General features: G+C 45.2%; 1 protein-coding gene across 5 annotated transcripts in view; it reads right to left on the reverse strand.

Annotated features, from left to right (window-relative positions):
- Positions 1-8,158: 8,158 nt before the first annotated feature.
- The window catches only part of LOC146198988 (steroid 17-alpha-hydroxylase/17,20 lyase-like), a 36,701-nt gene continuing 18,783 nt past the window's right edge, over positions 8,159-26,076 (reverse strand). For 2 of the 5 annotated variants that reach the window (XM_084594453.1, XM_084594450.1), the window contains exons 2-10: positions 22,360-22,530; positions 21,511-21,690; positions 18,447-18,540; positions 15,515-15,670; positions 14,258-14,466; positions 11,496-11,621; positions 9,386-9,490; positions 9,026-9,157; positions 8,159-8,673 (exon numbers count right to left, since the gene is read on the reverse strand). In XM_084594453.1, coding sequence (XP_084450579.1) covers positions 8,321-8,673; positions 9,026-9,157; positions 9,386-9,490; positions 11,496-11,621; positions 14,258-14,466; positions 15,515-15,670; positions 18,447-18,540; positions 21,511-21,690; positions 22,360-22,522 — 1,518 coding nt within the window. In that variant the 5' untranslated portion in view covers positions 22,523-22,530 and the 3' untranslated portion in view covers positions 8,159-8,320. Of the gene's footprint in view, positions 8,674-9,025; positions 9,158-9,385; positions 9,491-11,495; positions 11,622-14,257; positions 14,467-15,514; positions 15,671-18,446; positions 18,541-21,510; positions 21,691-22,359; positions 22,531-24,959; positions 25,009-25,115; positions 25,321-26,076 lie in introns of those variants that run through there. The other 3 variants (XM_084594452.1, XM_084594451.1, XM_084594454.1) reach the window with 3 other exon arrangements.

Raw genomic sequence — 26,076 nt, forward strand, 5'->3', positions numbered from 1 at the left:
GGCAGTAACCTGTCCCGTGGAAGCATCCATTGAAATTTGCTCGCATTACTGTCAGAATTTTCACTGTGGGAGGTACGAGTGCAGTTTCTTCGTTGCTGATAAAGAATGCAACAGTGCTTTTCAGATCTTTAACTGGAATCACTATTTGCTTCTTCATCTAGCTTTATGAAATTTCTAACTTGTGCAGTCATGTTTTAATTTGTCTGCTTTGAAAAATTATAAAAGGCAGTTGAAAGCCTTTCACCATGTTGAAAGCATTGTTTCTTAGGTTCTAAAGGGAGCCTACTGTTGAGTTATGCGTCTTGTTTTGAAAACTCGTTTTGCACTCAAGTGTGCAATGGTGCATTCATGGTCATGCTGCACGCATGTGTACTGTTACCAGTGTCGCAGAAATGTAGCTGTAAAAAGGGTGTGTTGTAAAGACGATTGCACATTTTGCAACGCATTTCTGGCTTCTGGCTCAGCACAGTTTTAGCTTGAATTCAAGGCTGACATGGCACTGGTGTCGCAGCATGTTTGCTCTGCACACACCTGCAACACATAGTTTTCTCTTCATATCAGCATTAGTACACCATTCTGTCTTGGTCATCAGATTGTCGACAGGCATTAGCCAGGGTTTTGAACTCTTAAGATCATAATTCGCGAACATTTTCTTCGATATTTGTCCAATTTAACCAGGTAAGCAGTTTATGGCCAGTTTTTAATGTCTGTTTGGCAGAATGCATACGCTGGCGTCGCCCAATTCAGATTGTGCGATGCAGAGTGCAACATTGTTACTGTTCATTTGCTTGTCACTTGAAAAGGGTGTAACAGGTAGTGAAGTGGGAACTGCTTCAGTGACTGCAATGGGCAGTGATGTCGCTGTTTCAAGTGTGCACACAGATTGTGACATGCCAGCTTGGCATGTTAATAGCTGTTCTTTAAAAACTGGCATTGCTGAAATAAAAGCATTCGGGCTCGGTTAAAAAGACTGCAGAAGCCTGAGTGTACTATTGCCAAGCACATGAGGCCGGTTAGCTCCCGCTAAAGGATATTGGCGTTTCTGTAACACTGGCTGCGACGTAAGTTGAAACGGCATGCCTGCTTGTCATATTCTATGCGCAGCGGTTATGTTTAGTTGCCATAATGACTTCTTTTATTTCTTTCGGCGCCCCTCGTCACGAAAAGCAGCGCATCTGATCACAATCGCGCCTCGAGCTTTTGTTCGGAGCCTGTGAATTAAGCTATCGTGTGCTGTGTTTGAGAGAGGGAGCATGTGACTCAGTGCTGTCCTGTCCGTTAGTCATGCCTGTGTCGCTTCGTCGGGTTGAGATGCGGGCCGCCAAGTGGCTCCTTGTTGTGTGCTGTTACGTCAGTTGTGTCGGCGGCGGAAAAATATTGCTCCGCGATATCCACGTGTGTGTGTGTGAGAGAGAGAGAGTGTCCGGCCTAATGCGAGATAGTGGCCACTATCTCTTGTACACTTATTTCTATTGCCGCAAGGCTTCCATCTTCGCAACGCGTTTTACTTTTTTTACTTCTTTTTTTTTCTGAATTTTTACGCACATCACAAACTTGCGGCTGCACTTTCCTCGTGGGCCGGCAGTAGAAAGATTTGCAATGAAAACTATGCATATCCTTGCAGGTAGCGACGGAGTGCGTGCTTTTGTCCCCGTACTTGTGGTATCGAGCAGTATCGAGCGTGCTTGGTTTCTTCTGTGTGCTGTTGTCGCGTGGCGCGCCTAATCGAGTGACTAGGCGCGCCAGGAATGAAACTCCCTCTTCTATTTCCATCTCGTTGCTTTCGATTTCCTCGTATTTTGCGCACGTGAGATTTTCGTGCTCTGTTCTGTATAATGCTGTTTTATTTTTCTGCTTTTCATGGCGGACACGAGTTGAGAGAATTTACAGTTCACCTTTTTAGCCTCTCAATAAAAGTTGACAGTATGCGCGCTTGACTTCGTTGTAGTTGGTCACCTTCTTTTCATGGTTATTAGGTTCTTGAAACCGTTATTAGCTAAGCGGGCTCTTTCTGCGCTACACGAACGTGGTGGAGCACTGCGCTGATCTTCTCATCGGTCGTACTTAGCCTGCCCCGGGCTTTCTAAACTCTTGCTTTACTGCTTGGCCTGCGAAGGTCGACGTGAGGCTGGCCTGGGCTGTTCCCAGTCGCAGCGCGCAAGCAGTAATGTGCTTACCGCATTCAAGTAGGACATACAACAGAAGTCGCTGAAGTCCAAACACCCGAAGATAATTTGGCTTGGCAGCAAAAATGCTTGAACAGTGGTTTCGTATTTTCATAGATTGTTGAGAGTTTTATAATTGTTACAGACGAGGAAGAAGTGGGCATGGGCAGGAGTGCTCGCGCTAGACCCCCAACGTTCATTAAAAGTCATTGCTGTCAGTCATATGTTCTGTTTTCCGGTGGCCGCCACGAAACGTTTTAATTGGAGGTACGGAGTGCGTTCATACTGGATCAGAGCTAGGGCGCGATCTCCTTCCGTCGACGGTAGAGGGTTCCAGGGACGCGTCGTCTAGCTGTTTCCCAGACTGCCAGATTCGACCCAACCTCGCCGGTTTCCTCCCGCCTTGACCACAAGAAACAGTGAAAGACAACTAGCCCGACGTGAAAACCACACGGGAGGACGCACCAAAAGACAGCGAATGAACGGCCAGACGATCCGACTGATCGGAGACTCCGACACGAGGACATCGCTCCTTCCCGTGCCGTTTGATGTGCCTGGGCCTCAACGGTCGGATCCTGGTGACCTGTGGACCGAAAGCTTCCTGGGCCAGGCTTCATCCGGTCATCATCATGACGACAAGCCGTTATTTTCTTTCGCTGCCTTCGCCTATCCAGCCATGAGGAGGAAGAGAATGTCCTGGGCCAGGGTCACCAAGACAAACTGGTCTTTCAGCTGGTCAGAGGCTAACCAAACCTGCCACGTTGGGGGAGGAGTGTATGGAAAGTGAAACATGCATTGTTCTAAGTTTGCATAGTGTTCAGGACAATTCGGGCACGCGAGAGAGTCTGATGCGGTATAGAAACGATCGGGCAGGAGTAAGGAGTATATAGGTGTATGCGTCGAAGAATGAGTATTTGCGAGGTAATGAGGGATTTATAAGGAAGAGGAAGTATACGAAGAGTTTTCCTAATGTCATAGTGAAGATTGTTTTTTGTAGTTTGTAGTTTTTTGTAGAGTGGCGTCCCACGTGGGGGTGGGGATAAGGCCAGGTAATCCCAGCGCCCGGTGCTGAAAGTCGCAGGTGAGGCAATGCACTACCTCATTGTCTGGGATTCCAGCTGGACCAGGAATATTCCACCTCATTTTGACGGTGTGGGGACGGATTGATAAAAGCTGTGTAGTTCATCCTGTATAGTTATTCAGGAATGCGACCCATATGAATGGCGCTTATAGCCTGTATTGAATCAATGTATATGGTGTATCCTGAAGGGCTAGGGTGTGCTTGTGTAAGATCTTGAATATGGCCAATATTGGCAGGGTCTCGAGAGTAGCTCTAGGACTATTCCCGGCGCCACCGAGCGAACGTCCCGATCGCGGGCGAAGAAGAAATCGAAGTTGAACAGATTCATGGCACGATCATCGTAGAAGAAGAATGCCTTGAATCTGATCAACTTCGATTTTTTTGCCCGCAATCGGGACGCCGCCTGGTCATGTCCAAACTCTTATGGGTATGCGCATTCCTTATGAGGGCAACAACAGGAGCCCTCGCGCTAGGTCAGCCAACATTTCATTACAGGTAATATGTCATCGGCAGCGGGGATGTTTTTTTCCTTGCCGCCACGTAACAGTATATAAATATATTGCGCTCAGGCCTGTTACATGTTATTAGGCCCGCAATGTATGAATTTCTCCGCTGTGTAGCAAAACAGCGCGATAATTCACGGCTGCTCATCTCTCTTGAAAAGACAAAAGTTCTGTGGTGACAACTTACACCATGCTTTGTGCCACCGCTCGTAGTTTTAGGTATGGTTTTGGGAATTTTGTGAAACGCAAACCTATTATAAGTATGTAAACAGCTGAGGAAATGTACAGAAGGTCAAATGTACCTTGTCTCTACATTGCCAAAGTAAAAACGAGTTCGTTTTGTAGGATTAGCACCCTGCAGAAAAAATTAGAGGGTCTCTTAGATGTTTCTTAAGAGGAGAACGGCGAAAGCCTATACTCTACAGTCAGTTGTGGTCATTTCAAGTTGTTTGACATATTGGCCGTTTCATAGTCATGATGAGTCTTGTTGAGTCATGCCTAGTCATTGTCATTCATATCTAAGCATACTTACTCATTTCCAGTCAATTGCGGCCATTACAAGCCGTCGTTTGACATACTGATCGTTCCGTAGTCATGCTGAGTCATACCTATTAAATGTTGTTTGACTTACTGGTCTTTCCATAGTTATGCTGAGTCATGCCTAGTCGTAGCCATTACCACTCAGCTAAGCATGTTTGCTCATTTCCAGTTAGTTGCAGTCATTAATATTAGCTTGACATATTGGTCATTCCATAGTAATTTTATGATCATTTTATTATTCATTATCATTACTCATTCATTACCAATCAACATCAATTGTTTTCATTCCTAATGTATTTCCTCACACATACGTTCACATCAGTGCACAGATCCTATGCACAGATCCCGCGCACAACTCTCGCGCGCAGGATTTCGTTCCTTGAGCCTAGAAAGGCTTTTAAAGTATATAAATTACGTTTGAAGTTGCAATGAAATCTTGAAGTAACCCGGATGTACTGGCTCAGTGGTATATGGCGCTCGACTCCTGATGCAAAAAATATGGTGCCATGTACGAGTTCAATATCAGTGCAGTTTGATAAAACTTCAGATGGCTTAAATTTCTGATGCCCTCCACCACGGCTTCATTACAGCCGATGTCGCGCTGCATCGAGGCACCCTAGTTGAATGGTGTTCAGTTCAAACAATGTCAGCAGCCGTCTTGGCAACTATATTAGGTATCGTTTTCCCCTCTTCCACAAATTATTCACAAGCGTGAAAACTCATTCTGGTAGCGGTTCGCTTAAAACACTTATCCAAATTGCTGATTTCTGCGTTTCTTCCGCACAGCCTTTCAAACAATACCTGACCAGCCTGTTTGCTCATCACACCTTGATTTTGAAGTGAAACCAACTCGATAAGCGAACAACAGGCACCGTGCACGCTACGTTCTTAATCCTGTGGCTGAACGCCGAATGTTGATGACACATTCCTTATAGGGTGCTTCTGGGTTAATTTATACAGCGGATGCTACCATTCCTCCTCGACAAGTGCTTCATTTCTTCAAAAAAAAGTCATTTTCCTCTTTGGCCACTTGTACACATAAGGTGTTCATTTGTAGTTGCCATGCTGGAAGTACAATTATTATCACATACACGTGGATTTTGAGCGATACCCCGTCGTTTGGCTCAGCCAATGTCAGGCGGCATTTCACAGTCTATCAGAGACTCTAGAGTAAGAGCAAAATCTTCAGAAGCATCAATAACTAACGGTCAATAACTAACAGAGTTTAATTCCTTCGGCTCATGTGGACGATACATTTCTCGACGGCTAAATTTACCGACCTGGCCTGTATCGGTTAAACAAAAAAATCTTCTCTACACCTAGATCTCTTGAGAACTCTCTTGAAATGACCTACCATGAAATGCATGGAAAGCTGATGGTATTTCATCCCAGAGTTTCATGTGGCCGCACATAACTGTTTTTTGAGAAGTCTTGGTGACAACCTACTCTTCGCACTCCACCCATCGCCTGTAAAAGTGTGCAGCAATGTAAGTATATAACCGCAGAGGAGGATGCTTGAAAATGGCGGCTTTTGACTAATTAAAACAGACAGAAAATAACCAGAATGGGCAGCGCCCATGAAGGAAAAAGTGAAAAGAAAAAAGTAACTGATGCCAAACATTCACGCCCTTTGGAAAAATTGTGTCAAAATTCATTCACATGTAACAAATATGTATTTTCTTTTTTGAATATTTAGAATCTATTCGACAAAATTAAAAATGTATCTTTTTTGTTCACTGCTGCTCTTCGCGTGAGTTCAAACTTCAAGTTACCATCAAAAGGTAAGTACGGATTATGTTTGAGCAAGTACGCTTATGTTCTTTCCTTCGGATAGATCGTTTCTTGGAGAGGCAACACAAAATGGCAAGAAACATATACTGCTGCACCCCAGGTATACCACCAACGACTGTTTCTATCCCGGTCGCCTCTGTATGTGTAGGTGAAGTGGTGTGACTTCCTGCTTCCTCTCTTGACTGTCATCCTCCACACTACGCTGCGTACCGGCTAGGCACCGCGTCATTTCCCGTACCCTTAACGTCATGCCGTATGCATGGAACTGGTTCCCCCAGTTCCCGTAGCATTGACCACTTTCGGGCGATGTTTGAACACAGCGAACATTAAGAGTTTACCATCGTGCTTTCGCCGCAATCACAATTATGGACAGTCCCACTTCCATCATCAGCATGCCAACAAAAATTCAGGGGGCACTTTGACAATCTAAAGTGAGCAGAGGCAAAAGTCCATTGCGCAATTGTGACGCCACTGCACGTGCACAGTTGTTTGTGCACGAGGACACTGCGCATGTGCAGTGCGTGCGCTTAGGATGCTCAAAGCATACTAATCCATTATAATTAAACAAGTAACTTATTGTCATTAACGAGTTAATTAGTACCGATGAATTAATTATTGTTGAATAAGTACTCATTAACAATTCTATTAATCATTGACTAATTAAATGACTAGCCTCGTCTAATTAACCAGTTATCATTAACTAATGTTCATACACCTACTACTACATTATTGATTAACTATCAGTATTGAAACTATCCTAATCTTTCTGAAGATGATCGACAGCTGCCGCGGACGCACGCGCGGACATACCTCGCGAGTCATGAGCCATAAAGAGCTTTCGCTTTAAAAACAAACGACAACAAACGAACAACACACACCTGGGTACACGCATGTAAGTCTGCGGTTGAACACATGTGTGACTACCCAGAAGCCAAACTGCGTATTTAAATCTTGCTTGCATATTCCGTGCCTTATTAATGCGAAAGAATTGGAGACCCCATCGGGTGGAAAATGCGGCTTCCGTGAAAAAATTCCCTCAAGAAACCGCCTCCTAAAAATCGCCTGTGAACAACTGAATCAATTAACTGAACTTAATTGAAAAAATAAATTAGTAGCTACCCGACACAGCTGGAAGGTGGCAAAGCAGAGGAAAGGGAATTCCTCTTATCTCGGACTTTTGAGTGACAGACCGTGGGGATAAAATACCTTTGAGATAATGGTCACTTGGGAAAGACAATCTTTGAGAGAAAATGCATTTAGGATGCAATGGGGCTTGAATGCGTTCGCATTAAAAACAGCAAGTTGCCTTAAGGATTTAAAGTTCTGACGTTTAAGCCATCTCGTTAAGAATACCCTTACGCAGAAAATCGGCCTTGCGAACGAAAAAGCATGGGCTTGGCGCTGACAGGTGGTAGCTGGCAGCTGACATACGGCAACATTGATTCTTCGGTGGCTTCTGCAACGTAACGGGACCACATGATACCAGAAATTTGGGAGCAGCTGCCAAATCTTCTCGCTCATCTGACGTAGGAAGGTTATGGTTATGGTTGGTTCATAGGAAGGGAAAGGCGCAGTATCTGTCACACTTGCTCTGTGGACACCTGAACCGCGCCGTAGGGGACGGGATGAAGGTGGGAGTGAAAGTGGATAGAGAGAAAGGGGGACCGTAGTGGAGGGCTACGGAGTAATTTCGACCACCTGGGGATCTTTAACGTGCGCTGACATCGCACAGCACACGACGCCTCTTCGTTTCGCCTCCATCGAAACGCAGCCGCCGAGGCCGGGATTCGATCCCGGGAACTCCGGCACAGTAGTCGGGCGTCTTCCACTGCACCACCCCGGCGGGGCAACGTAGGAAGGCATGTTCCAGAATTCCCAGTCAAGCACGCACTCGTAGACCAGGCACTAGCAGGCACGTTCACGCGGCTTGGTTAAGTCAGGCACTAGCCTACGCTATCGCCTCATACCCTTGAAGGCGGAGTGTAAGTGTCCTCCATAATGGTTTTCTTTTTTTTTTTTTTTTTTTAATGTTCAGCCTCCTTGGAAACAGAAAGAAAGAAGTGATTTGTAAGCGTGACTGATCAGTTGTAATACTATATTTCCCTGTAAAGCTTACGAGATACCTCAAGTAATGGTTTTCTACAGCCAGTAAATGTGCGAAGGCAGTTCCTCTATTAGAAATCTTTCAGCTTAGCCTTGAGTATAAACTTGCTGGTTAGTGATAACACACCAATAACTTCTTAGTTCTTCCTCGTGAGCACGATGTTCTGCTTCACGGGCAGTAGAAAGAGGCTCGAACCATAGCCTTCCATGTTCACATCCGAGGGCTTGCCGGGAGCACTGCAGCTGAGCCTCTGCATTAGTCGCACGAGGATGTAGAACATGTCCACGTGCGCCAGCTTCTCCCCGGGGCAAGTGCGGGGGCCCATGCCGAACGTGAGCAGTGGCCCGAGGTCCTGGCGAAGCTTTCCTGTGGCCTTGTCTAGGAACCGTTCCGGACGAAACTCTTCTGGCTCGTCCCAGACTTTGGGGTCATGGTTCGCACAGTAGATGTTGTACAAGATGCCCGTGTCTTTTGGTACGGCACGCCCACCTGTGAAATAGCAAATATGAGTTTCGACTACGACTTCCGTTCAGTGTGCTTGCCACGCGTCTGCAGGCCCGCCTCTGCACGTTCATTTGCTACTGCTCTCCGCAGTCGTGCTGCAGAACGAGCAAACTGTGAAGTTGTTAATGAGAACAAGATCGGAGTCTATGGCGGGAATGTCAAAAGTTCATTGTTCGTCTTTGCTATATTAATGAACGATACCAGTCTGCATTGCAACGATATTTGGCTATCTTGGTCGTGCTGGCTTTGTAGATTTCAAGTCTTACGCTGACAATCTTTCTTTTAATTTTTGCCGAATGCCTTAGTCCAGATATAAATAAATGATGCGACTGCTCACCAGCTATAGTATCCGTGGAAGACTTGTGCGGGAGGCCAAGCGGAACTATTGGGCGAAATCTGAGCGTCTCCAGTAGGCAGGCCACGGTGAAAGGAAGCTTGGCTCGGTCTTTGTAAACGGGAGGAGTGCTTCCTGGAGAAGAGATGAAATGAAGCATCCTTTGGAACTCGGAGTATTTCTGAAGATGCAAAATTGCGTTTTAGATATTTAAGTAATAAATAATTTTGAAAGTCTTAGGCAATATGCCAGGATGCCTGGTTATTAAATGTATGACATTCTTACTATTTGCGTTTAAACATAGCAGAGAAGATTTTGTTGCTGTTGCATTTCATAATAAAAGGAGGCAAAATATTTTCGTACCGATGTTTTCGTTGATTTCTTTCTGGATCTTTTCTTGAATCCTTGGTTCTTTGGCAAGAATCAGAAAGAGCCACTGGAGTTCTCCGGCCGAGGTGTCGGTGGCGGCTGCAATAAAGTTGAACTTAGTGTGACAGGCAGGCGGGAATACAACCAAGGAAACTTTTTGTGAATAACAAGGATTTGTTTCTGAGATAGTTGCTGGTTTCTGCAAAAAAAAAAAAAAATTCCTTCAAATAAAAGTTACAAAGAAAAGAAGGCCCGTACACACGCCTGACTGACAATGAGCTCTACTGAAGCAAAAGACAAGCACATATGAGAGAGAGGGGGGTTATGAAGGAATGGGGAATGTAGGAAGGAATACTGAGTAATCTAGGAGATCAAAGGTAGTTGCGTCAAAGAGTAAAAAAAAAAACACAAACAAGAAAAAGCTAATAACGAGTATAAAAAAGTAATGAGCCTAAAAACGAGAGAGCGCCGAGAGACATTTCAAAGTGCGACCACACACCAGGTGCTAGTCAGGTGAAGCTAGGAAGGCCTAGGCTTAAGAACATCATGGAATCGCAGCACTAGCAGACGGGAACAAAGGAACGAAATACACACACACTACACTCAGCACAGCTGTATATATACACACAACTGCAACCATTATGTATGTATGTACGTACGTACGTATGTATGTAGGTAGGCATGCACACATGTATGTATGTATGTATGTATGTATGTATGTATGTATGTATGTATGTATGTATGTATGTATGTATGTATGTATGTATGTATGTATGTATGCGGGTGCGCGCGCGCGCGTGTGTTCCCTAGGGGCTGAGAAGAGCACACCATACCATGCGGGAATTTTCTTGACATTGTGTGCAAGCCAACGTCGTACGGTATTATGACTTTTGGCCGGAAGAGCGAGGAGTAGCTCTGCGGTACTGTCATCGGCTCTAGAACGTTCATGTGAACATTATACATGTCCTGGCTTTACCGCAGGGACAGCTCGGCGGTTGTAAGCTTATTTTCTTGAAAATACTTTATTGTCTGTAAGGGGAAAGTTGCTGCGGCGGTACAAAGGCATTCCCAATGTCGATACGCTCGGCTCATTCACTGAAGAGTTTGTCCGAAAGCCAAAAGTAGTAATTCCGTACACATATAGGCTTGAGCACAATCTCAAGAAGATTGCCGCAAGGTGTGGATACTCTTCTCCACCAGTGGCCAAATATGACGCGCGATGCGACATCAAAAGCCGCACACGTGGTGTGAATTCCGCGAGGCATGGATCTTGCATACTGGATAGTCCGGTAGATGCTTTAATGGACGCGCGATGGAACATATGAGAGACTGGTAAAAAAAGATTGGGGGTAAACCTGACTCAGCATTGTAAGCACTTTCAGCCAAGCGGATGCTTTCCGTTCTTGCAGGATTCTCTTTTTACAGGTGTAAATAATGATACGTTAGCACCTGAAGTCTTGGGTACAGTAGCGATTGTTAACCACAAGGAATCCTGCATTTCTTACGGATGAAGACTTCGAATCTCTTGGTCTATTTTATCATGTTTAGGTCTTGGCAATCCATCTGGCATTGTTTGGCACATGGTCGCGCGCTTTTAATTTTTTATAAATGGGCTGCTGTTTTTATTACCCCTGGTTTTTTATACTTGTTTTAGTTACTTTCTACATTAAGATTTTAGTGGTTCTTGTCTCTTTATTTTTTTTTTTCTTATTTTACGCCTTGACGCGACTTAAACATTGCTAATCTTCCGCCATTGCACAGCATATACTCTCCCCTGTGTTACCCTCCTCTCTCTCTCATTCCACTACATATGTGCTTGCTTTTGCGACAGTAAAAGCTCAGTTGTTGGTCAGACTTGTGTACTTTTTCTTCTTCTTTTTCTGTGCGGCGCTAATTTGTAGATTTCAGTTCTCTTGCATTCTATATAGTTTTATGGGACCTTTTTAGCACGTATACGTTACATTTTACAAATTCAACGGTCGAAAATCTTAAATTATAGGCTCATATGCCCGGACTACATAAGACTATTTTCACTCAGGAAATACAGAAATCTGCAATGAAACAACGATAAGATGGTTGAAAATCTGGAAAAGTCACCACGTACCACCAAAGATGTTGAGGACAACCTGCACCATATTGTCTTTTGTCAAGTATTCGGCGTCGCCTTTTTCCTCCAAAATGGCTTCTTCTCGAGCGGCGAGCATGGCATGCGTGAAGTTCTCTGTTCTGCCTATACGAAGTGGAAAATACGTGTCAGCAAACGCTACAAAAGTGTGTTATAAAGCATCCAAGCACATAAATCAGGTTTGAAATCTGGGCCTAAACTTGTTTAGAAACTAACATTATACATGTGAATTGCTTTAAAGTTGGTATCTATGAATTGCCTCCATTAACTTACTATACAAAATTATATTTTTGTTAAAAACGATTGGTTTGGTTTGCTTTCTGGGTTTAACGAATCGGCTGTGAGAAACGCCGTGGTAGAGGGCTCTGGAAATTTCTAACACCAGGGGTTCTTTCACGTGTACCGACATTGAACGGTACACAAGCGCCTTGCTTTTCACCTCCACCAAAAAGCGGCCGGGATTCAATCCCGCATCCTTGCATTCAGCAGTCGAGCGCCGTAACCAGTGAGCCACCGCGGAGGGGTTAAAAAGAGTTTATTATACACAAGTTGGTGCACTGGTCTATGAATGCATTGAATCTCACCATTATCCCTTTTTTGATGTAGTGGAATACTTACATTTTATGTCCCTGCATCAGTTTGTGTGTACTATCTATTGTGTGAATTAATGAAAAATGTCGACACAATAAACATAAATTTGACGCTTTAGATCTGTAGAAGCGTGCTGCTGTTATTTATGTGGTCGATGTCAAATAAAACTTGAAGTACTTCTATATGGACTTTAATACATTTTGTTTCTGTTTTTGTCCCAGGTGCAAGTGGGTTATCTGACTTCGAATGTAACGATTAGACGCAAATATGTTAGAGCTCAACAGTTTTACAGGTTACGTTTTAGCCATAATCGTTCATATTACTTTTGGAAGAGCGGTACAGAACATCCATTCAAACATCCAGGGGGTCACTTAAGCTCCACCTCTAAATGTACGACAAGAAATCGTTAAGAGTTCCAATCTGCGGCTCCTCGCTCACGTATATACACTTTTTTACTCGCTTAATCTCTAACCCGTTAATTTGTGTCTTTATTATCTCGCACATACGCATTAATATACATTCGTAAGCTACCCGGTTACCTGAAAAACCATCCCAAGTAGATAACAATATATCACCGCTTCAACCAAGCCGCAAAACGTACCGACGTCACCTTAGAGTATACCGTGTCAGGATTATCGTCCAAGGATACTGGAAGGCTCGCTTTGCATAGCACCATCCCAAATAACTCAAGTTACCGACGTTCTAGTGGAAATTAAGAAGAAGAAATGGGCATGGGCAGGACATGTAGGGCGAAGAGAGGATAACCGACGGTCGCTTAGGGTAACAAACTGGATTCCAAGAGAATGAAAGCGTAGCAGGGGGCGGCAGGAAGTTATGTGGGCGGATGAGGTTAAGAAATTCGCGGGGGTCAAGTGAATGCAGCTAGCATAGAACCGGGTTAAGTGGAGAAATATGGGAGAGGCCTTCGCCCTGCAGTGGATATAGTCAGGATGATGATGATGATGATGACGATCCCATATAAATTGAGAAGCCCGAGTTGGCAGCGCCTGCCATGTCATGTGGTCTCGTGACGTCGCACAGCCCATCGACCAGTCAGTGAATGGAAATGTCACCTGGCAACCACGGCGTATGTACCTGCCAGAGCCTTGCCAGGGATTTTCCCCTCACAACGCCGACAACGCCGGATTTTTCTGTACAAGGGGTCCTTTAACGTTGCGTTGTTGAAGTGAGAACTTTCAAGGCGATTTCGCTCGAAAGCTTCAGCGCTGCATGCTGCCTGAGTAAATGTATCCTGTCGGCCAACAGTTGCCCTCGCGCACAATTATCCGGGCCCCAGTGGCTCGACTTGATTCATAGGCAAACAGCCATCTCCAGGAGGGTGTGATTAGGAAGGCAGAGCATTGTCATCATTCTGTGGGAGCACCCAAGGTCAGAGGTGCCTCCAGGGTGAATGGCATACACATTCCCCGCCCTTTCCCCTTCTCCTTTCTTATGCACTGGACTGGATTCTTTACGACCTGCCCCACACGAGAACTGCCGACCACACAGCATTCGGACATCTATGTACGGGCTTGAAAAGAAAACTACGCGCATAACACCATGAGCCTGCAACTTTAAACTGCATTAGCGTTAGGCTGCACAGAAAGAGCTATTTAACCGAGCGTAGAAACCTAATCACTGAGAATATGGCTATACGTCGCCTCACGGGTCACTCTTCTAGCTTCCATATCGCGCCAGAGTTCACGCATCGTAAATTATTCAGAACTGAGGCCTTATATCAAATTCCACTGCAAATGCGCCCTGTATCCAGGAAGGCCGGTTTGACTTCACAAGAAGAAAGCTCGTCGCCGCTTGAAAAAATGGGGCGGGAGAATGGTTAATACGCTACTGCAGGATGAGTCATTTTCTCATGAATTACTACAAGTGTCCAACAGCGCAAGGTACAGACGACGTTATAAAGCATGGACCCTTGAAATAATGTATGTGAAAAATATTGAGCAACCCCTGGGCATAAAGTCTATCGTTCTGCATATACTGTGCCAGGGGCAGATTTCGGCCAGCGCCTCCTTTATTTTTACAATAGAGGAGGCTCTGTTTCGGCTGACGGAAGCATTAACGATGTTTTCATTCGCGATGTTCTATCGAAAAGCATTTTGATGGGAAGGTAGCGCACAGAATCGTGACTATACCCGGTACGTAGGCGGCCTCAGCTTTGGTAAACAGTCTGTCGACGATCTCCCTAAACTCGCAAAACATGGCTTCGACTTTCTTCTCTTTCTTGGGGTACAAAAGTGCCAGCCAGGGTGCGATGTCGCTCGGAAGACCATTGGGCGCAACTTCGAGAAACTCGTGGTCGATCTCTTCAAGGCGACGGATTTCCTTGCAATCCTCGTCCAGCCTGTGGAACAATGCATCTAAGATTGTAATGCTATGTCCGGTTTCTATAGGCCAAAGAAGTGGCGCAGTATTGTAACAGCCACGTGTCATTGTAGTCCCCCAGAAACCTTTATGCATATGTATACTCGTACAAATTGATGTCTATAAGAAAGAAGGCTATTATTGTACGTGATCATACCGCTGGATACTACGTAATTCGGAGGTGACGGCGCGAAATTTGTCAAACCAGAAATATGAACGTTGATCAGGTTACTGACCTGAATCACGATTGATGGAGGGGGTGGGGGGCGGCTAGCCCATAAATAATTTCTTCAGAGAGCTTTGTCTATTACTATGTCCATTGCGGAAACCCTTACTTAAACCTGGGCCCACAATAAGGGGCAGCCAACGGGTCATTTGTTATTTCCCTAAGATGCACTGTAATAAATTATTAATTCACGGCCAAAATATGATCTATTGAGGTGCCTAAATATCGTCTCTAATTTATTTGTTGTCGGTGTCATTAAACCTTGCTGGACAACTTGATCAGCTGCCCTTGCGAGAAGTCACTATGCGCACCCCTAACTAGAATGATGTTGTCAATGTTCTGGTACTTAGGGCCACCCGTGAGCCGCCTAGCACTAAAGCCGGTGTCAGTTTTCGCCACTGAGTAACACAGAAGTTAGCAAAATCGAATACAATTTTACTTCGTGCTTAGCCTGGAGACCAAAGGCCTTGGTTGTTTTACGTTGCCCACGGGCAGGTCAATTGTTAAACAAGGAAAGAGCATTCAGCGTGTGTATTAAGGTAATAATTTTGTTAGCGCACTATGAAAATATGATAATTCTTGATATGGCACAGCTAGGCGTATCCATGCAGTGAAACCATTTACTAAATCATCTGTACGTATGCATGCATCATGAACCAATGAATTCGTACGCAATGGGTTTTTCCCTGGAATGGAGGCGGAGTGCCACAGGCTTCATCGAACTCCTCCGCTCCGCTCAGCGTTGCGAGTGATCTCGAATATATGTACAAGTTACGAGGTATAGAAATATCGCCGTTCGTACCTTGTCCCGTAGACCGACACTCCTATCAGGTTGTAGAGCATGAAGAAAAAAGGCTTGCGTGAGTCGATGACCTGCGGCCCATGTTGCAGCGAGTCCACAAAGGAGTCAACAACATCCGCACTAAGCTTTTCCAGCGAATCGCTGACGGCATATTTTCTGTAATAATTGAAAGAGAAGACAGTTATAAAGAATGGGCATACTCAACAGGACTGACTCGACTTCCTTAGAAACCAGGTTTACGTGAAACGACATTAATGTCACAAACATACTAGAGTTTATTCATTCTCAGGCCTAATAGCTTTATTTTGTTTAATGGCGCACATGAAGCAGCGGTATTTTCTTTTCACGGAACGAAAACTTTCAACAAAGAATACAAAATCCTGTTTCATTCGAATTGGAAATAAAGCTGGCTTACGGAAAGCTCCCACTATAAGTTTTATGATCGATAATACCCCAATTCCTCAGGTATAAACCGTTCGCATTCTTGGTCTTCTTCTTCATTCATCTGGGACTGGCACCCCGTGGCTGACAGCCATCCGTAAGACCGCTCACGCTACTTTAGGTCTCATTCGTCGCATAGCTATGCGCTCTGGCGGCGCGCGTGCTCACACGGCCCGCCAGCTTGTTCGCTCTGTCCTCCAGCCACGTATAATATACCAGGCACAGTTTAAACGTCTCACCCGCAGACAGTGGGACTCCCTTGAGGCTATGCGTGCAATTACATATCTTCCCCGCCTAACACCCATACCAGTACTTCAGGAGTATGCCCAGCTAAATACGCTCACTGAACTCGTTGATCAGCGGATGGCAAACAGAGCTCGCAAACAGTCTTTACAACTACATCATTTAAAGACACTACCTCCATGGTCGTACTGCCAGCTCACGGACAATCGCCCCACTGCTTCCCCGTCGGTATCATCCGCACATCTGCCTGAAGGGTGCATATTATATACCGATGCATCACATATTGCAGAGCGAGGAGTTACTTCTGTGTATAGTCCCTCTCATCTGCATCTCAACACTCACGTGACATATACCGCGGATACGTGCACCCCTCTGGCACTGGAACTTCAAGCAATTTACAATGCCATACATTCCCTTCCACCAGTTCCTCATTCAATGCAGTCCATCTTTACACAGACTCTCTCACTGCCCTTAAACAGCTTAAGGCCGTTCGACGCACATTCCAAATAACACAGTCCATACATTTGCTATGTTCAAAGTACCCATGTCCTATTCGCATACACTGGATTCGCGGCCATGCTCGCGATCCACATAACATACAAGCAGATGCTATGACGCATATAAACACATCAGACGATCCACCACCTTCCCCTCTTCCCCCAGATCCGTTCCTGTCCCACGTTTCCGATTCGCAAGTTCTGCGCCAGCGAACACGCGCTCTCATTCCTCCGTGTTCGCACCCTCTCCCCCGTAGTCTTACTCGGCAGGAGGAGGTGACAGTGCGCCGGATCCGGGCAGGGGCGGCTCTGACCCCATCTGTTCGACATCGATGGCGGGAAAAAGATCTACCAGTGACTGACAGGTGCCCTCACTGTGAGACTCCACCTGATGCCTGCGATGTGCGTCACTTGTTGTGGACGTGTCCATCAACGACGCACATTAGGCAACGAATAATCATGAAGGTGGGCCTGCGGTGGAATCGCGATAGTGATTATGAGAAATGGACAATGGACAATCGCTATACTGCCAACCTTCTCGAATACATAAGCACAACTGGACTTCACTCCTTCTTTTAACTTTCTATCTCCTGCATCCCATTCCCCCTTTCTCAACTTATGCCTTGTGGCATACTCTTCGAAAAAAAAAACAAACAAAAAAACAAAGAATGAAAAAAAAAAGTTTTCTTCTCCCTTTTGTACGATCTAAGCGTTCGCGCCAAATCGTATAATAGCGGGACAAGGGGACTCAAATAGTGACCATCAGTTGACAAACGACGACTTGAATGAGAACATCTGCAGTGGAAATCCACCTGGTTGGGTTCTTGAAACAAAGGGTGAGAAAACACTGGCGCCAACCGAAAACATTTATTATAACACGACTCGATCCTTCCTCAGGGGCGACTGAAGTGCCAGTCCGCAGTGGCAGACAGCGACCTTCGCTCCCCCTTTCCCAACGCGTGCGTGGCGGAGTCCATCGGTGTACACGGAAGCTACCCTCCGTGTACACCGATGGATTCCGCCATGTGTTGGGAAAGAGGCAGCGAAGGCCGCTACCTGCTACTGCGGGCTCGCACTCCCGTCGCCCCTGAGTAAGAGACCGAGCTGGTTCTGAAACGTCGGGTTATGATAAAGGTTTTCGGTTGGGGTTAGTGTTTATTCAAACCTTTAATGAACAACAAATAACAAAAATTGTTCTTGTGCTAAACATTGTTATCAAAAGATATGGTTTCAGTGCCAGAAGCGGGGAAGCTGCAAGGTTGCACAAAACGCTTGTATACTCTTTCGACTAGCTTGTGTCACGTGATGTTTTCTTATGCTGCGCTCAACAAATGCAGCGTCTTGAATGGCGGCGTGGCATTTTGGTGCAGATGTCCAGGAAGACCCGATCGCTGTAAATACTGCCACGTTAGAATATGTCAGAGCTTATTTCATAAATTCATATATTATGGCTTGATGCTGCCTTGAGTGGAAGCACATCCCTCGTGCCATTCTTCAATTGTTTAATGTATGACTACATCAGGCAATGTATTCAATCAAAAGCGTGTAACCCCAATGCGAAGTTCGAATTAAGGACTCTGGCTTATCCTATTCCTAAGAGGGCAAAAAACACGAATGTATCTATTTTTGAGGAAGCATGCAAGTCTACCGGAATATAAGGGTGTGCAGACGAGGCAAAATATATAGCTCTCTATCGCTGTGGATCGATGAAGAGGAGAAAAACGATGTATATTCGATTAAAGAGTACTCGCCTAACGGCAAGTAGAGCAACCTTGCGAAGTACCTTCCATCGAGGGTTGTAGTCCTCAAAGAGAATGTCATGATTTCCTTGAAGTTGCAGTTCGCCTGGAAAATAAGCGTACCCCAAACACATTGTTACGGATCAAGCGTTGAAGCACTAGTAATGTAGCTTGTGCGCTGGAGCAACAGATAAAAACGAGTGGTTTTAAAGTGATGTATACTACAGAAAAATGACATTTCTGTGAGAAGTAATTGAAAGCGCATTTATGAATGTGAGGTTATTCCCAAGTTGATCCTGAAGCGTTAATGAACAGCGACACAGGAAGGGAGACGACGCTTACTCGCGAGTCGCAACTGAGCAGTAATGATAAATGCATGTTAACGGTCTCCCACGCAAAGTTCGACACGTGTCTATTGAATGCTGTGGGTGGTGCTCCGGTCCGTATAAACTTGTCGAAACCTCTCAATAAACCCTTCCGTTGCGAGCAAGTGTTATGTCCCCTCCAGTGTCGATGTTTGTCAGCGCTTCAGTTTTTTCACGACAATGCTTATCAACTAGAGACTACCTATAGCTGCAATTAATTCCAAAGTTAGTTCGTTTATTTTAGAAATTATCACACGGGAATTATTTCATTTTCAGAGCGAAAGCTCTACATCGTGACCAAAAGAAAAAAGAGAGAAAAAAAAAAAAGAAGCCTGGCGGTTTCTGAAAATTATACCTTGATTTAACATTGTGAGCCTAGCATAGCAGCAGCGAGTCCAAAGTGCAGTGTGGTGTATCATGTCCACGTAGGAGTCAATACAGTGACCACTCTCCACCATGGTGGACATGAAGATCGACCTCTAACCATTGACCGTTGGTCCATGCCAACCCCCCAAAATTGACTCAGGTCTCACGAAAATCTACCTCGGCCAAATTTAAGCAAAATTGATATCCAAGTGTAATGGATCGCGCCGAGTTCGATGGTCGCCCCCAAATTTGGCCCGAATCACTTGATAACTGGCCACCACACATGCACCTAGTGGACTGCTTTCGTGCGAGCTACCGGTACAGGCACGTTATATATATATATATATATATATATATATATATATATATATATATATATATATATATTTTTCGGACATGCGTCATTGTCTGGTTGCGCACACGAGGTCCAACCATTGTGAACCACTCTGTCTATATCGCTGCCGCCGCGCCTTCTAGATTCTAGCGATAGACTTAGAAGACCCCACCGACAAATTTTGGACAATTAAATTCTAGCTGGAACAGAGTTCTTGAACGTATTTTTTTCATATACCCTATATCGAACACCCTGAGATCAATATATTCACAGGTCCTGCCCCGGTAGCTTGTAGTTACTTTCAAAAACGCGCCCCGCCCCTATTCGATGGGCAGTCTTAACTACTCGGGGCGAACACTGGAAAAACTTAGAAGCTTTATGCCATTCGTATCAACATGTACATAAAGGTATCTTCCAAAATCCTAAAGTTGCCCCGCACACAGTTAAAAACGGACACGGAAATTGATTGCAATTTGATTGAAATGGAGAACTCGCATCTTAGAAGTGGCAGCGAATGCGTTTATGATTCAAAGGTATACCACCAGAAAAAAAAAAAAAATTGGGACACTTCTAACCACGTATACGTGTATGAAAGTGAAACCTCGCTCGCGCAGCGGCGCCTGATTCCGAAAAGCGTGCTGCATTGGGTTAGGTCACGTATTGTAGTCAGACGACTAGGCCATATAATTGGAGACACGTAGGTTTGAATTCCTATCGCTTAACTAGGCTAGCAGATATGCTCGATAATTAGGCAGGAAAATGATATGACATCTTTCGGAACGCTTCAATTCTTTAAGAGCAGCTGCGTCACAATTTCGATGCGAAAGAGGACACATCTAGCACCACGGAGGTCCGTTAGTGATGCCTTAAGGGCAAACGGTGAGCCAGAGGCGATAAAGGAAAAAAGGCCCTGGCACAGGAGTATCTATTGCGCATGCAGTTGTCCCCCTTGCCGCTTTGGTGACTCGACAACTGCTGGCGTCACAGTTTCTATGCCATAACGTGCTATCGCAACCTTGTCTGGGATTCAAACCCTCGACCTCATGTATGGTCAAATGATCATATGACGCATAGTGTGACGCCAGCGAGGAATTCGAATTCACGACCTTCTCCGCAACTCGAACCCGTGACATCATACACGGTTATATGACGCATAATCATATAGTGTGGGCGCGGTGCACGAACCTTCACCTCATCCACTTGCACGTACTCATCGGTTTCATCATTCACCGGTGTTCTGAAAATCGCGCGTAGAGTTCTAGGTACGGCCTGGAATAAAGACGTTTGTTCGAACGGTGACTTGCAAGTGGTGGAGGTGCGAGGTGGGCACAGCAGTAGGTGTAGCGGCTTTGATTTTCTCTGGTTGCTTTGCACAAGCCTTCAAGCGTTTCCGCCATACTTGTGGATTTGTAGTACTCGTTTGGCAACCGATAATGCACACAAAATCTTCATCAACATAATGCTTGAAGTATATTTGCCTTTTCTGATTAGAGAAAAAATATGGCAGAAAGGGTTAAGCTACAGGACAGAATGGCAACTTTACATATATATCATCACGCAGCAGGGTATAGGGTAGCTACGCAGAGCACTGATGCGCACTCAGCAGAAACAAATGACCTAATTAAGAAGCGCCAAGGTATACGAAAGTCGCCAGTCCCTTGTAACCTCGCACACCTTGACAAACTAATCAATAAGCGTCAGATAAGCGACTTAACGAAGTACAATGTAGAGCTTATTTTAAAGTATGGGGGTCGCCTGAAAGCAAGAAAGAAAGCATAAAGCGGGGATGACAATCATGCGCACGCACAGAAGAGCTTTAAGGGTAATGTTGTTAGCCATTCTGAATGAGGTACTTAAATTGGCACACATTTCTACAGCCTCGATCATGACCTCTAGCAATGGAACATGAATCAACGTACTTTATTCGTTGACGGCATACTCCGCGAGCACTTCTTTCGAGTTTGAAACTGCGGGCGACTGACATAGACTATCATTCCTGTTTGGAACTCACTGAGCCGGGTCTGGAAGCGTCCGGCGAACTCGTGCCTGCGCTCAAGAAACGCCTCCCGTATGACTTGGTGGCTGTTGAGGATCACCATCGGCTTCTCGGCCATCCACAGTGTGAAGACGTCACCGTATGCCTTGGCCCACTCGGTCGCTTTGGAGTGCAGGTCCTTGACGTTGCGAAGCGCTGCGGGTTGCACGGACGAGGTGTATGAGGAGAAATGCCATGGACAAAGGCTATTGCACGCGCCAATAAATCGACATTGGCCGTTTCATTTTGTACGTTTGAAAACTGGGTTCGAAGAAAGACACTTCCTCTCCCGCACTAGTTTGTTTACTTTACTAGATGCTTTCGTAATATTTATTCACTGCTATTAGAACCCTGACGTTCGTGAACAATGCCCCAAAGAATAACCTTACGTCACATTCCCAACAGCTTTGGACCTCGCTAAGTAGTGCCTCTTTGTTCCGCGGCCCTTTGTAGTCGCACGGTGTTGAGATCAATTTCGAGGTGGCTTACACAAGAAGCACTTTGAGGTATCCTTACTTACGGCGTTTACCTTGTCTGCTGTGTACAACACATGGAAGACAACGATAGTATTGAAGCCGTATTATAACTGCTGCAAATAAAAACAAATGCTCTGTATGAATGCATTGCGGGGAACCAGAGTACATATGCATTCAGTGCGCACAAGAATTTTCTTGCTCGGAACTTTGGGATTATTTTGTAAAGCAACACAGTGGCATTTCCAGTCATCGTTATGCTGTAAACTGGTATCGAAAAAGAGACGCTATTAAAATACAACGTCATGTACGTTTGGAAAAAGATATACTTTGCGCGCAAAGACAAAATTACCGAGGAGGTTCCCGACCAGCGGCAGCGGGAAAGGTCCTCTGGGATATTTGGACACCTTGTGGTAGAATCGCCCCACTAGGTACGTCACGCCAAATACCAGAGCAGTGGTGATCCATCGCCAGTTCCACAGGAAAGAGGCGAGCCTCTCAAGAAGAACGCTCATAGTTGTGCCTGCAGGAAGGTAAGGGCGGGGGTGTAGTGCGCACTGACACGGATGCCCAGTGTAGCGGCAAGATCGACTATGGCACTTTGGCATAATTCTGCAAGCATTACGTGAGATATCTATCCTGGTATGTCATGAGGAAATGGGAATACGGCATTGAAAAAATAAACGGCCCAGCGTGCGTTTTTTCATTCGCACGAAGAGAAAAAACGTGAAAATCAGGCTATTCTTTTCCTGCATGTACTTGTGAACAGAAACACTTTTATTTACCCTAATGCCGGCATAACATTTATTCTCTTAAGTGCTCACGGTCCTTGCCAGTGCCTTATACCAAAACGTACAGTCGGGAGTAAAAATGGTATACAACACTTAGCCGGTGGCGGGGCTCGCGAAAACTGTACCTAAATGTCATCCGGCAACAGCTACAGGGACAGTTACAGCGACACATTCATATCGATAAAAGGAGGCATTGTCATGATATTCTCGATCCGAAGTAACCGTTGCCAGTTGGCGCTGCAATGCAGTTTTCTCTAGAGTCCGCCTACGGCTAAGTGTTGTATACCACTTTCGCTCACGACTTACGTCAGCTCCTGTGAATACATGTTAGGTGGGCCAGTGTTTTAAAATGTCGGTGTCTCCTAACATCGTGGAATCCGCTGTAGGCTGTTGAGAGCCGCTTTGCGTAGTCTCCAGTACTTTTCTTTTTCTTTCTGCAGAATTATTTAGTAAAGACTAATTAGCTAACTTATCAATTATTGACCTGCAAATTGTCCATGCAAAGGATTTAGATCGTCTCAAAGAACGGCCAGTTACGCTGTTTCGATCAAGTTGGCGTTCCCGTAAATTATTTAATTTACCGGCCGTAAACGATAATACATGCAATAGAAAAAACTTCCACGTGACAGTGGTGCCAAATCAAAGCCCCAGATACATATCAGACATTATCAACTTTTCTATGAAGTGCTCTCTTTGACGAAGTTTCAACTAGTCTACTTGTGCCTTGGAGGCTCACGTAGAGCAGCTGTCATTAGTGTGATTGGAAGAAGAACGTCTATGACACCGTCCTTAACCTCATATGAAGTCTTTCTCCCTCTCTCTTCTTTCTCCCTTCACATTAGTGACAGCGTGATGGTGCCTTCATAGTATTGCTTGAACAACAGCCTACTGGTTCCAAGGCCTGCTTATAGGGGTTCAAAGAAAGGCCCTAGCGGTTTAACGTTGTTATACCGGTATCACATACGAAGACACGGTCCACTTGGTTCATTTATCTTGATCAATTTTCGGGGGGCGCGGAACAAATTTTGTGGTTGGCGTTGGTCAACTTTAGTGGCGTCAGTCGAACTGAGCGTGATCCATTATACTTAAACATCCATTTTGGTGCAATTTGGCCAAAATCTTTATTAAGTTGACCTGATGTGAATTTCGAGGGTGGCTCGGGAAAATTTGAGTGCTGGTCTGTGGTGTGGTTTCTGGAGTTTAACGTCCAAAACCGACTTAGGATATGAGAGACGCTGTAGTGAAAGACTCCGGAAACTTCGACCACCCGAGGTTCTTTGACGTGCACTGACATCGCACATCGCGCAGCACACGGGTGCTTGCTTTGCGCTTGCATCGAAAAACGGCAGCTGAGGCCGGGATTCGATCCCGCATCCTTGGGCACAGTAGTCGACCGCCCTAAATACTGCGCCACACCAGCGGGCCAAAAGTTTGGAGTTCGACCATCGAACTAGGCGTGGTAAATTATGCCTAGATATCAATTTTGATCCAATTTAATTAGCTGAGGCCAAATTTCAGGTGACCAAGGCCGGCCACCTTTGGTGGTGGAAGTTTGACTGGGCACGGATACCTGCCGGGATATCAATTTTGACCCAGTTTGGCAGAGGTCGTAATCCAACGTTGCCCAGCCGCTGCAGTGGCCCAGTGGATACGGTGCTCGAATACTATGTCCAAGGATGCGGGATCGAATCCTGGCTTCGGCGGTCGCTTTTCGATGTAGGCGAAAAGCAAGGTGCCCGTGTGCCGTAAGTTAAAGATCCCCAGGTGGTCGAAATTTCTGCAGCCCTCCACATCGCGGCGTCTCTCATAACCCGAGTCGCTTTGGCACGTTAAATCCAATCTGTTTGCCGTGCATTTGTTAGGGTTTCTTCTTCAAAAATAATGCGCTTTTCTTGGTTTTTCAATTGGGAATTTTCTTTGATGAGTGGACCTCATCTCCCATCTAAACAAACCCATGCTTCTAGTGCACAAAACAAACGACTAATCATTTGCAATTATAGTAAAGGGCAACCGCCTTGCGTTATGTAGAGTTGAGCGTTAAAACACGGCCGTCATCTTTGTTCTGTTAGCGTCCCACATTCTATGTCAATTTCACTTACACATCTTTTAGCAACATTATTGTTGGAAACAGAAAAGATTGCTTTCAGGGAGACTCACGTACCCCAAATTACTTTCTTGTTCCTAATAAAGCGGAGAAAACATCCCTAGTTCTGCAAATGGAATCAACAAAAACGAAAAAAAAAAAAAAAAATGGCTGTTAGAAGCGGTAAATGCATCCGAGAGCGAAATTAAAAGAGCTAGTTGTCGCTTGGCTTACCTGTTGACGGTTTCTAAGTCGAGTAATAAAGCGCCTCGTACGGGCTACCTCGGGGAGAAAAAGCCAGATAATACCCGTCTGTTCGAGCAGATAACGTTCCAGGAACGGCAACGCCTTGTCCTCACGTCATCTGTATTTGTAGGACACCTTTGCTTCTCGTGAAGAACGAAAGTCCATAAGAACTCGTCGGCGCGAATTATCAACGGTGCGTAGTAGAGCTCTGGTGACACGTGCAAAGAATTTGCTCCTTTTTATCTTTCGTCTGCGTCTTATCTGGGTTGCCTGGCATTTTATCGCAAACAGAGCCGGCTACAAAACAGGCAGATATGTTTTAGTTGATAATACGGCCAAACACTTCACACCCAATCTTTACCTCACAGTCATCGAAAAAACTTCTGCATTATCAAAAAAAAAAAAAAAAAAGCAATGCAGAGCCCAATAATGCTGCCGCCGCTGAAACAATAATTGTTTTGAAAGAACAAATGCCAGGCTGAGTGAAGACGGACCTCGGCGTTATTGTTTTGTCGGGAGTATGCACGTATACGTAATAATGGCGACCATTTTGAAGTGCATCTACACGGCGAAAGGCTGCAAGCATATCTAATCGCGTTATCATCGCCTGCTCCAGCGTGCTCTGTTGACTCTCTTCCCTGCACCACAAAATGGCGCTTGTGAAGTCTCTTGCATACGAACTATACTGATGAAATCACACGGCAAGATTGCCGAATGATCGCCCCTAAAAAAGGGGTACGTATTCTCATAGGGCGCTAAATAAATAAATAAAAAAAAATAGAACAGTTGAGGTGAGGGTCGCTGGAGGTTTAAAATAACGAGCCTTGGGAAAACTCTAATTTTATTTTTGGCACAAATAACGCGAGAACAAGTTGTGCGAAGTTGTTAATTATTCAGAATGTGGAAAAACAATCTATATAACAGTACTCGCAGAACATTCACAACAAAA

The sequence above is a fragment of the Amblyomma maculatum genome, chromosome 2 (assembly GCF_055883805.1).
Source record: "Amblyomma maculatum isolate TAMU_Amacu chromosome 2, ASM5588380v1, whole genome shotgun sequence".
Taxonomy (NCBI): Eukaryota; Metazoa; Arthropoda; class Arachnida; order Ixodida; family Ixodidae; genus Amblyomma; species Amblyomma maculatum.